This window comes from Triticum dicoccoides, chromosome 7B, assembly GCF_002162155.2.
Source record: "Triticum dicoccoides isolate Atlit2015 ecotype Zavitan chromosome 7B, WEW_v2.0, whole genome shotgun sequence".
NCBI lineage: Eukaryota > Viridiplantae > Streptophyta > Magnoliopsida > Poales > Poaceae > Triticum > Triticum dicoccoides.
In genome coordinates, this window is record NC_041393.1 from 241,756,331 (window position 1) to 241,768,315 (window position 11,985).

At 45.7% G+C, this 11,985-nt stretch overlaps 2 protein-coding genes across 5 annotated transcripts in view; one reads left to right on the forward strand and one right to left on the reverse strand.

Moving 5' to 3' along the window:
* Positions 1 to 5,137: 5,137 nt before the first annotated feature.
* On the reverse strand, positions 5,138 to 9,629 carry LOC119341630 (OVARIAN TUMOR DOMAIN-containing deubiquitinating enzyme 1-like). Its single transcript, XM_037613499.1, has 8 exons — positions 8,976 to 9,629; positions 8,094 to 8,159; positions 7,895 to 7,978; positions 7,698 to 7,820; positions 6,981 to 7,033; positions 6,763 to 6,812; positions 6,587 to 6,687; positions 5,138 to 5,704 (listed from the first exon to the last, which is right to left on the reverse strand). Exons 1-8 carry the CDS (start codon positions 9,612 to 9,614, stop codon positions 5,432 to 5,434), a joined length of 1,389 nt encoding a protein of 462 aa, XP_037469396.1. The 5' UTR covers positions 9,615 to 9,629; the 3' UTR covers positions 5,138 to 5,431.
* The window catches only part of LOC119341631 (O-fucosyltransferase 13-like), a 4,285-nt gene continuing 1,869 nt past the window's right edge, over positions 9,570 to 11,985 (forward strand). Inside the window, exons 1-5 of one of the 4 annotated variants that reach the window (XM_037613500.1) lie at positions 9,570 to 9,889; positions 9,976 to 10,067; positions 10,160 to 10,230; positions 10,484 to 10,572; positions 10,674 to 10,895. In XM_037613500.1, coding sequence (XP_037469397.1) covers positions 9,750 to 9,889; positions 9,976 to 10,067; positions 10,160 to 10,230; positions 10,484 to 10,572; positions 10,674 to 10,895 — 614 coding nt within the window. In that variant the 5' untranslated portion in view covers positions 9,570 to 9,749. Of the gene's footprint in view, positions 9,890 to 9,975; positions 10,068 to 10,159; positions 10,266 to 10,483; positions 10,573 to 10,673; positions 10,896 to 11,985 lie in introns of all 4 variants that reach the window. The other 3 variants (XM_037613501.1, XM_037613502.1, XM_037613503.1) reach the window with 3 other exon arrangements.

An 11,985-nucleotide genomic window follows, 5' to 3' on the forward strand; every position in this document is an offset into this window, starting at 1 on the left:
AAGCCCCTATGAAGATGATCAGCAAACACAATGACTTCTCCTTCTTTGGGTTGGGGGGTGCTCTCTTCCTCAGGCGCCCGCCAGCCGACTACTTCTTCAGCCGGAAGAAGACCCCGCCCCACAAGGTCGACAAGCACTAGGGTGGAAACTTGGGATTGGACCCAGCTACAAGCCTTATCAGTTTTGGCCCTGTCAGTCTTGGCCATGATGAGTCGCCTAAAGGGTTTAAACTGTGGCCAAAGTATGAATGGTGGGTCATTTTATGAACGATAAGTCGTCAGTTGGTTTACATAATGAGCTGGCAAAATAATGAGGTTACTATGACTAAGGGGAGAGTCAACATGTTTGTTCCATTATTAATGAGTCGCCAAGATACTCAAATATTGAGCCGGCTAGATAAGGGACAGCTATGATTATCAAAATTAGGTGAGTTACAAAAGGTGATAATAAGCCGGCAAAGCATAAGGCGACTCATCCTACTCAAAGGACTTTTGGTTTTCAACTAAGTGTTGACAGAAACAAGTTTCTATTGGAATGTTTGCCACTACAAATATACAGAATGGTTCATAAAGGAAAATATTCACTAAACCTAAGGTGGACAGTGGAAGCATCAACTAGTCTATTCGCAGGATTTAACAAAGATATGAAGTGTCGATAGGCAAAAATGGTGTTGCTATCACTAATGGAGAATTTCTATGGAGGTCGTTTGAATCTAGATCTAAATAGCAGGCAATGTTGGTATGAACCGAAGAAAGTCGATGAACTACGATGAGATACTAAGAACGGTGAAGCATTGCCACATATCTAAAGGAAGAAATGAGTCATACCTGGATGTGGCAAACGACTTCGGGATGATCTTGAGCAGCTTTGACGGTGGCACGCGCGAAGAAGGGGATGCGATTGATGTCGCTGGAGGACTCACGATTGCACGGCGGCAGAGCTCCGGTAGTGGGAGACCGAGGCGCAAGGAAGAAGGAGTAGGGGACCGACATGGTAAAAAGTGGAGTCCGAGCCCCTATGGCTGTCGTTACAAGGTAAAGAGAAGGGGAAGAGGTAGGCGGAAAATAAAGGAGGCACAATAACTTTTCGAGTAAGGGACGCCTTGATTTTCGGGCCTAACAAATATACATAAAAGATTCGCTGTGATGTCACACTTGAGCTCCTGAAATTTTGGAAGATGACGTCACAGTTCAAAAGAGATAGAAAATGTTAAGTTTGGAAGTATCATAAGCCGAAACTAATGGCCCGGCCACGATGCAGATTCGAAAGGGGAAAATGACCCGGAATTTTTATCAGTCTGAAGATCAACATGGATGAATCCAAGTCAATCTGGGGCCAATGTTGGGGATATAACCCCACGGTATGACCCGCCCATTCAGGGCCGGGTTATCCAGTGGCGGCATAAAAGAATAAGACTGGACTGCGGCTATCCAGACCTCAAGGCCCATGGGGACGACTCATAGAGTGGGCCGGCTAATGGCCTAGTGTCTGAGGCGGCGGCTTACCGAAGGGTTTCGTAATTCCCTTACTTGGGAAACAAGACAAGTAGGAAACAGATTAGGGCATGGTTTGTAGCACGACCCGGATTCTGTTGTAAGCCCAGGGCCTTGACCTGTATATAAAGGGGAGGTTCTAAGGCAGAAAGACTAAATTACAATCCCTCGAGTACTAGGTTAGCTAAGTCGCACCCTTGTAATCGAGATCATCATCATCAATATCAATCAAGCAGGAAGTAGGCTATTACCTTCATCGAGAGGGGTCGAACCTGGGTAAACCCTTGTCTTTCGATTTCGATCAACCCCATTCAAGCTACTACCTCGCTGCGATGGCCTCACGACTAAGTCCTTTCACGATGACATCTGCCGTGACAAAACCATGACATTCTTCATTGAGAAGATCAGCTCAGTCTTGATGCTCAAGGGAGTTGTGGACACGAGGGTACCGATGACCTTGGACAACGACGCCAGGATCCGGAGCTCCCCCGAATCTGGAGGAGCACACCGAGAACCACTTGGAAGCGTTGAATTTGCCCATCGTCGCCGCCAGTGGTGGAGATTTGCGCGTTTGGGAAAGGACATGTGGCAGCTTGGTGGTGTAGGGCTTGCATCCGCTATCGGGCGACTTAAATAGTCGGGGCAGGCAGATTGGCGCTGCTTCAATGCGGGCAGCGACCGAAGTAGGCTTCTCAGTCGCCGCGTCGGGGTGAATGTTGTGTCGACTAGCCGACATGAATATGGGTAAGCGGTCGCCCAGTCATGTCTGCTCTGACCGGCATGAATGCAAGGCGAAGGGTTCCAGAGCGAAGTAAGAGAGGGGAGTTTTAGGTGGGTCGATGTTATCAGAGTCCAACGTGACGGACGTCCGTAAACCTTTCCTTGTGGGTTTGGGAGAGGACAGGTGGCGGCTTGGTGGTGAAGAGCTTGCATCCGCGGTCGCGTGACTTAAATAGTCGGGGCAGGCGGATTGGCGCTGCTTCAATGCGGGCAACGACCGGAGTAGGCTTCTCAGTCGCTGCGCCGGGTGAATGCCGTGTCGATCAGCCGACATGAATGTGGGTAAGCGGTCGCCCAGTCATGTCCGCTCTGGCCGGCATGAATGTAGGGCGGAGGGTTCTAGAGCGGAGAAAGAGAAAGGAGTTTCAGGTGGGTCCATGTTGTCGGAGTCCAACGTGACAGGCGTCGGCAAACCTTCCTTAGTTTGATGTCGGTTAGTGAGATTTCGAACGTTCAGACCAGTTAAGACAAATTTGTTGGCCGTCATTGGATAGAAAAATGTCCGGATCCTTTCTGTTCGAAACATTTGCGGGTCGATTTGACAGGCGGAAAAAAGATTGATAGGCGAGACACTCCCCCATGCCTTTCGGTTTTCTTTTGGTGCAGCCGCGTGGGTCCGGGTGGCCCGTTCAAAGATTCCTAGGCCCGCCGTGCATGACAGACGGATATGCTTGATGATGCTACCAGCTGACAGCTGCTCGTACCAGTACCAGATGACAGCAATACTGTATCACTTGGTAGTACCGAGTCCCGACCCATTCCTGACATGCTGCAACATTCATTTGGATTTATGAGAGTACATCGTGTTTTCCGGAGGATTAGGACCGATCCTTTGGCATGAAAGATGGTCTCACCCAAGAGGTTAAGGGCCATTCTTGTTTCTAACGAAACATAATACTCCCTCCGTTCCTAAATATAAATCTTTGTGGGGATTTCACTATGAACCACATACGGATGTATATAGATGCATTTAGAGTGTAGATTCACTCGTTTTGCGCTGTATGTAGTTCATAGTAAAATCTCTACAAAGACTTATATTTAGGAACGGAGCGAGTACTAGATTTTGTCATGAGTCCGACAACAAACCCCTGCTTGTTGGGAACAAAAAAGATGGAGCCAGCAAATGAGGGAGGATATAGATGGTTTATTTTGATCCCCTGGCGTGCAGGAACTGACAAAGCGAGTGGCATCCCGTTCGTGTCACCGTCACTCCTAACGCGATGGCCATGGTCTCCGTAAGATCATTAAACTTTGCAATCAATGTTTCTCAAACGCAGACGACTCTGCAAGTTAAGGCAAAGACAAAAGCAAGATGGCTTTCAGTAGGTACACAGCCTCCTTGTAGAACACACTTGCATACGTACAGGTGCAGCTGTAGGGAGTCAACGGTGCTGGCTTGTCAACCTTCTCCTCCTGCAACCTCATCATTTCATGCCTTGGATTGATTGATTGGCTCACAGATCAAAGGTCACCACCACGAAATGCAAAATCAGTCATCTCCCGCTCTGCTCTTTTCCTTCTTCACCACCAAGGCTTTGGGCTCGCACGTAACTTTGTGTCACTTTTCATGTCTAGGTTATCTATGTGTAGGAGTAGTACCCCCATGATATAGTGACACCACATTACTTTCCCTTTTTGTTCTCTTCATTATATAAGCAGGCTATCTATGTGTAGCTAGGATACCCCGAAGAGTTTGAGCAGAAAATGATACCTGGTACAAACAAAGAGTAGGAAGAAACGATAATAAACAGTGCCGATCACCACATACAGTTTGGGCCAAAACATGCAACAAAGCTTTATACGTACTATATACCGGAAGCAAACGCTAATACTCCCTCCAGTCCATATTATTTGTCACTCAAATGAATGTATCTGGATGTTTGAATGACAAGTACTAATATGGATCGGAGGGAGGGAGTATGAGATTTAATAATAAAAAAGGAGAAGACACGGCCCCATTGCACATTTTGAGTCAAAGCTAGAAACGACTATGGAAAACATAAAACCCAAGCAACATGAATAAAAGTGAAGTGACTGAAACATAAAACCCAAGGAACATAATTCGCGAGCAAGAAAGGCATGAAAGCTAATTCTGTAGCACTGGTAGAGATTATTTTTTTGAAACAATGGTAAAAGATTTGCCTCATATATTAAATAAGAGGAGAAAGAGTTTGAATGAATTACAACATCCCTAGGGAACAAAATCAACTACTCTCGCCGCATCATTGACCCCAATTTTTTTGCTCCTGCGGCCACCCAAAGCGCCACATTCTTCTTGAGATTATCTAGGAGAACCATCGGCAGCGCGTTCTTTTGACAGAAGACGTGAACATTTCGCTCATTTCAGATTGGTCCAGGAGGCAAGCATGACAAGGGAGGCCATGACCTTCCTATTTGGCAAGGAATTGTCGGAGAGCCTAACCCACCAATCCTTAGTGGACCAAAAGAGGTGCCAGGAAGAGGTGTCAAGGTGATCAAGCTGCAGCCATGCCTTGATCATGCCCCAAACTCTGACCATGAACCTACACTTGAAGAGAAGGTGGTCGACGGACTCTTGCACCTGCTTGCAAAGATATCACCAATTCTAGAAATGTCCATCGTGTAGAAACAAACATGAAAACTAGCGATTTCATGGTCAAGATGACATCCCTTCCTATGTACACCTTCTGTTCCCAAATATAAGACGTTCTGGGAGTTCAATTTAAACTGCCAAAATGTCTTATATTTAGGAACAGAGAGGTAGTACATGCTAATGAGATAATGGACAGCACCCAGGCATCAACCTGGAGCATGTCCCAATTCAATGAGTTATGAACAAAAGAAACTGATTGCTGAGATGAAGCATTACGATGCAGAGGAGTAAATAATTCAAGGAAAAACAAGAACCACGATTAGTCACGATATCCAGAGGTCTTCTCAACAGTCAACCACAATGTTAAATCGTTGTGCTAGAGCACACTTACAACAAGGAAAACTTCGAATTTGAGGGCAGTGACAAGTAAAGCATGCTATGATTACGCCCCAAGAACACACAAGTTCCCTCTTGTAAGGCCGCCTTTGGCAGCATGCAGGAGCAACACAACTACACGGTTCTAGACAACGTTTTCTCAACCTGAATTCATGGGAAAAATCAACCTTGGTGTTTCATCAGCCAGAGATCACTTTGGGTAGAGAATATCATAGTGACCAGGCCGGTAGAGCAGAGTAATGTAAGGTTTCTCCTCAGCCGGATTTAATCCCATTGCAGCATCACCTTCAGAGGAATTGGTTGCAGGGATGAAATCATGGTGGTTCACGCTTAGATTGCCTGTGTCACAAGAGCTTCGGTCTAGGTACATCACGCGGATTGGCACCCCTAACGCATCTGACAGAGCAATAATGTGCACATGGTCGCTTTCCTCGCCCATTGGCTCCACAGAAGACTTGCAAAACTGCAATGCGATTTACAAATCAGGGTCAGTCCCTCGACTGCATATCTATGGACAGCAGACAACTTAACTGAAGTTTAATTAAAACATGTAGGATAGCACCACACAAACACAGGTGAATACATTATCTCTTGTCCTAACATGGCTAAAACCATGGAATAGGAAAAGATAGGATAATACATTATGGGAAGTTAAATTCTACAGGAATTCAAATGATGGCACAAAGTAGAAGTTGTTCGGCTGCACCACAGGATAAGAACATGAACTTTCTCGAAAGGTTAGGTGTTTGCCATAGTTGTCTTATAAACAAAGGGAAAATTCTTTTGGAACTGGATGCAAAATAGTCCATAGGAAAAATTCTGATGGTTACCAATCCTCCAAATCAAAAGGCTCCAGATGAAATATTCATAAGGAATAAAATCCTCCGAAATTCCTCATCACAGAGGCCTATCCCTCGAAGAATAGTCCACTGCTTACAGAGCTGCTAATCTATCCTACTCACATGATATCTAGTGTTAGCTTTGTGTAATAATTCTAAAGGAAACTGGCCCTGTACTCCTGTAGGAATACTGCCTACGAACACAAACCAAGGCACCATACCTAACTAATGGTTAAAAACCCATACTAAATGGCATACTATAATCTCACCAGTCAACCTGTTTAGCAGCATTTAAGGCTGGGGCATGGAGTGAAACTATTGCAAGAACACTCTTGATTTCCACAATTCACATGCAATGCAAAACGACAACTCCCAATCAAATAGACTTACACGACAAACAGGACAGTGCATTACATGTTGACAAGGGGTATATACATGACTACTGGTACAATGTCTATGTTCCCACGACCCAATGTTGCATACAAGAACAAAGCAAAGAAGCTAACCTGAGCCACGGTCGAATTTGTCAAGCCAGAAATAAATGGTTCAAAGAACTCAGCCCTCCTTTGAATCTCACCAGAGGTAACAAACCTAAAGAACATGACAACTAAAGAAGACACAATAAGAAAATAGTGTTATCATAGTCAAGAAAGATACATCATAAATATCTGATTGTACAAACCATAATCAGAAGTCGTTTGATCCCTGGTTCTTTCTAGAAGTTCTTCAGGCCTAAGGATACAAGAAAACAAAACAGATTCACCACAAAAGCAAAACTCTGATAATGGCCATGCCATACAATGTGAACAGTTAAAAAATGCCTCTTCCAACAACACTTATTTCCTTTTGTTCATATGAGATTATGCCTTAAGGAGACAAACACAACTATAGAATATTTACCCAATAGAAGTTTCATGCCCCTGCAGAACATTTTGCAGCTCCTCAATGAACATCTGAGGATAACAATGGAGAAAAATATTCAGCAAGGACTAAGGAGGCAAATTATGAGTCCAGGGAGTATTTAACAAAACAATAATTCTATTTTTCAAATACAGATTAATCGGCAAGGCTCAAGTTCTTCGATATGAGCATCTCTACTTACCCATCATTTTCAACCAATGCATATCATATACCAACAGAGCTCCCAACAAAACCATAAAACATAATAAAGACCATTTCGCTGGGCACAATGCATGGCATTCAGAAAGACAGTGTATAATATTTAGTTATTAACAACTAAGAATACTGTATATATCTCAGCGGACTTTACTCATAAAGAGCAACAAACCAATGCATTCATCAAGGGATTGAAGAAAAGGTGTGCAGTATGCTTACTTAGATCAACAGTTGTGACAGTTAACAGTGCACAGGAGTTACAGGCAGGCATTTACTTTATTTTTCATTACAGAAAAAAACCCGCAAGTTCCTGATTACCAACGAGTCATCTAGCAAATTCCCCAGAGACGCATAGAAGGAATTGCAAACAAGTGCACATAGACAGAAGGGGCACATCTAAAAGCTATTCAAGTGAGGAAGATCAGATGGAGTGGAGCAAAAAGTGATACAGAATGGGGCAACTAAGGAGAGATGCAAAAAGCAAACATTGCATAGACTTACAGAGAAGAAGTCTTCAAAAGTGAATTCAATGTATCCAAGACCCGAAAGTGTCTTCTTGCACTGTTCAATGTTTTTTAGGATGCGCTCAACCTCAGCTCTATCTTGTGTCTCAAGGATATGTTCCTAGCAGCAAACCAAACAATCGTCAAATTATGAACAGATGTACTTTGAGTGAAAACCAACACCACAAATACTACCAGGTAGGAGAACATAAAGCTTCGATAAAAGCAGTTTCCATCTCCTCGTGTTCGTCTTAAAGCATCATATTGTTCACCAAGCAACTGCAGGTTAAGCAAGAAAACTTATGGAACAAACTGAAGCACCATAAAAATGGCACACTGGATGAAGAAAAATAATACAGTTATCATGTATCAGAACAAGCAAACGAACAACAACCTTTATTTTCTCCTGTAAAATGGGGCTGCCAGACTGGAACTCTGCTGCTAAGGCGGAGAGAGGTTCCTGCAAGATTCAGAAGATGCCAGTCAGATAAACAAGTTGATAAGATACAACAGTAATTAATATGGAAGGCAAAACAAAAGCAGCAGAACAAAATCAACACCATAAATATACAGATAACCATAACAGTACGTTAAATAGCATTTGAATTCACAAGTACCGCCAAATGCACTTGAGATATCCAACTAGTTGACCGAAATGAAGAGAATAAGATGTTATTTCATTTGACATGAAAACTGCGTGGATGTCGCTCCACAACATCTCATATGGCTTTCTGTCATGTCATTTTTGAACTTCAAACTTCAAGCATAACAGCACATTTTAGAGAAACCCTGGCATAGACTAGGCTCAACTTCTGAGGTAAAGTAGAACCAAATTTTGTTCTCCAGTTTGAGTGCCGAGTTGCCCTTAACTTTTCATATGCTATTCCTACATTGACAAGCTTGAACAAACTCGCTCAGTCTGTTACCTACTGTACTGCACACCAGAAGATTAAACAAAGGGCTCGGCCAGCCATAATAAACCCTTGATCCTATAACAGAACATGAATTGCTCCCCGTGTATCCAACCTTAGCCATTTCAAACGACAATTGGCCAACGAAACTAAATTCCAGGACAATAGTTACCAGAACCAACATTCGCATACTGCTGGACCAATAGGATCGAATCAACAAAAGGTCTCGGCCAAAAATGGGCACCAGAGTGGCAACACCAAGTGTGAATGTGTGATGATCCCGGCCAAGTATACCACGAGGATGAACAAACGACAGACCTATAGCGACGTAGAGTGAGAGTGAGAGAGGAGTGGAGATGCCTCACCTTGTTACCGATGTACGGTACCTGGGGTCCCTCGGGCTTGGGGTCGGGGTCGGGGTCGCCGCAGCAGGCGTGGTAGTAGTCCCCGCCCATGGAGAGCTCCACCGACACGGTCTCCGGGCTCAACCGGTGCGAGTTAGGGTCAGGCCCGGCCCCATCGCTTCCTCCCCCCTCGACGGGCGGCGCGGGGGCCGGCGGGGGCGCGTCGCCCATGGCCGCGTCCTCGGGGGCCGGTGCCGCGGCGCCGGTGTCGCCGCCGTCCGCCGCCTTGCGCTTGCGGGCGCTCGCGTCGGCCGCCTCCCGCGCCAGCTTCGCGTCGCGTGTGGGTGGGTGGGGATGGGCGTCAGGTTGTGGGTGTGGGCTCCGGACGGAGTTCGAGACGACGGCTTCGATTCGGGCGGAGGAGACCTTCGCTTTTGTGGCAGTCGGAGATCTCGCCGCAGGCGAAAAAAAGGGTAGTGCGTGTCGTTTTGCAGATAAGCCCTTCGCGTCATCCACCTTCATGATGTACTTCGTGACCCCGACATGTGGGGCTGACGCAGCGGGCCTGCGTTCCATTTTCAGGAAGTTAACGCTGTTTCTGTTGGACCACCGCCCTACTCCATTTCCGCACGCCACCTCTCGATCTGGATAACCATCCATGACAGGTGGTCCCTGATTTACAGGTGGGACCTACATTCTGGCTGACAGGTCGTACTTCCGTGCTCGCGGTGACGCCGCGTCGCCGCCGGCGATCAGATCCAGTGCTTCTCGTAGGTAGCGGCGTCGGCGGCGGTCATGTGGTCGACCGCGTCGTCGTGGTGGGCCCACCACCACATACGCCTCCTTCTCCCGGCCCTCTTCCTCGCCGCCGCCCTCTTCTTCTTCCTCGCCTCTCCGCGCTCATCCCCATCCTTCTTCGCCCTACCAGCCTCCAGGTACGCGCCCCGCCCCGACCTGGCATATCAGGTTCTTCTGGACTCTTCCTGGAAGTTACAGATCCCCGCATTGGGTTTTCCCGCAGGGAGCATTCGCCGTCGGGGTCGCGGCTCATATGGGAGCAGCGGCGTTTGGCGGAGTGGCGGCCGTGCGAGTGGTGGCAGACGGCAATGCCCGGTGAGGCCTTGTGTGCTTCGTGGTTTTCGGTCAGAGTTTAGGATTAGCTTGAGTTGCGGTGATGATTGGTTTCTATCCCCGCTCTCCTTCAGCAGCTCCGTCGACGAGGAATGGCTACATCAGGATAGATTGCTACGGCGGCCTCAACCAGCTGCGGCGCGATGTATGTTAAACTTGGTTTATCCTCCTTGTAATGGAGTAAGACTTCCTTTTCTTATGTAGTGTTAAACTTGGATCATTTGGCCATGCACTGGATGCACAAGTGACAAGTATAGGCTCGTGGAGTCAATAATGGGATCATATGAAGCTTAGGTCGCATTGTATAGAATGTTGTGCAGTGGTGTGCGTTGTCGATTGGCTTTGTTACGAGCTCCTCGGTTGTAATTATTCTGGCCTCTGGTGCAATTGTTCTGCAGCTGTGCGATGGAATTGCGGTTGCACGTCTTCTGAACGCCACAATGGTTCTGCCCAAGTTTGAGGTTGCTGCATACTGGAACGAGTCTAGGTACTGGAGTCACTTGGGGGGAAACGAAGGCTTCTACTGTTGTTGCTATGTAGTGCACTTCTGTTCAAACTAATCATGTGCTTATCGGAATGCTTTGTCAGTGGTTTTGCAGACGTGTTTGATGTTGATCACTTCATTGAGCAAACTAGAGGTTATGTGGAGGTGGTCAAGGATATGCCCGAGGAGATATCGTTGAAAGAGCCATTTAAGGTCGATTGCCGAAAACGGAAAGGACATTTTGATTATGTAGAAACAGTTCTTCCAGCTCTTTTACAACATCGATATATTTCTCTGACACCTGCCATGAGCCAAAGAAAAGATAGGTATTGCCCAATTATCTAGTTGATACCTGAAATCTGCTTTCCATTTTTTTCCAAGCTATTTTGTTCATTGTTCACGTCAAATGTCTCGAATTGTATCTGCTGCTGAGGATCTTAGCATAATGTGAAGGGTGGATATATAATAATAAGGCTGGCGATGAAGTTCTCCACTGCTAGAATTCTTGTGTCTTTGGGCACGTATGTCTACCTGTAACTTAAAGTAGATAGATTGCAGTAATCATTTCAAAAAAAAAAATTGCAGTAGTAGGAGTTCCTTGTACTATGAAGCAGATTCCATGAGACATAGTATAATCAAGCAGTGTAGAAAATCATATGCATTAGCCAAATTTATGTTTGTTTAGATGTCTGATATAACCATGCAATTATTTCCCTATGTTTATCTTTTTGTTGCTCAGTGCAATATTGGAAGTGAATATGTTAATCAACCTTTGAATTTGACATGCTGCCTTGATATCCAAAACTGTACAGTCTCATATAAAAGTTATCTTCAAAGCTTTATAGCCCTCCCCCCTTTCACTTTGCACTCATCTTGAGCTCACATAACTGGAATAAATACACCGACACACTATATTCTCGCGTGATAACTTTGTTTAATTAAGATGGCAATTAATGCAAGACAACAACAAAGACGTGCCCTGATTTGTTGGTTACATGACTAAATTACTAACTCCAACAACAACAACAACAAAGCCTTTTCCGCAACCAACTCATGGTTCTGGCACATGGATAGCTAGCTTCCATGCACCCCTGCCCATGGCTAGTTCTTTCGTGAACTTCCAGTCCTTCAGATCTCTCTTTACGGACTCCTCCCATGTCAACTTTGGTCTACCCCGACCTCTCTTGATATAATCAGCACGCTTTAGCCGTCCGCTATGCACTGGCCTGCACTGAATATGCCCAAACCATCTCAGATGATGCTGGACAAGCTTCTCTTCAATTGGTGCTACCCCAACTCTATCCCTTATATCATCATTTCGGACTCGATCCTTCATTGTGTGGCCACACATCCATCTGAACATGCACCTCTCCGCCTATGTTTTTAAGGCGTCTGTAAGGCGACGCCTAGGCGACG

Bases quoted from the DNA above. Each gene is read 5' to 3' on its own strand.
- LOC119341630 (XM_037613499.1), bottom strand. From the start codon at position 9,614: ATGGATGGTTATCCAGATCGAGAGGTGGCGTGCGGAAATGGAGTAGGG. The intron at 7,821-7,894 runs GTAGTATTTGTG...GTTTGCTGCTAG, and splicing joins GCTTTATGTTCTCCTACCTG to GAACATATCCTTGAGACACA. The intron at 5,705-6,586 runs GTTAGCTTCTTT...ATCGCATTGCAG, and splicing joins CAAATTCGACCGTGGCTCAG to TTTTGCAAGTCTTCTGTGGA.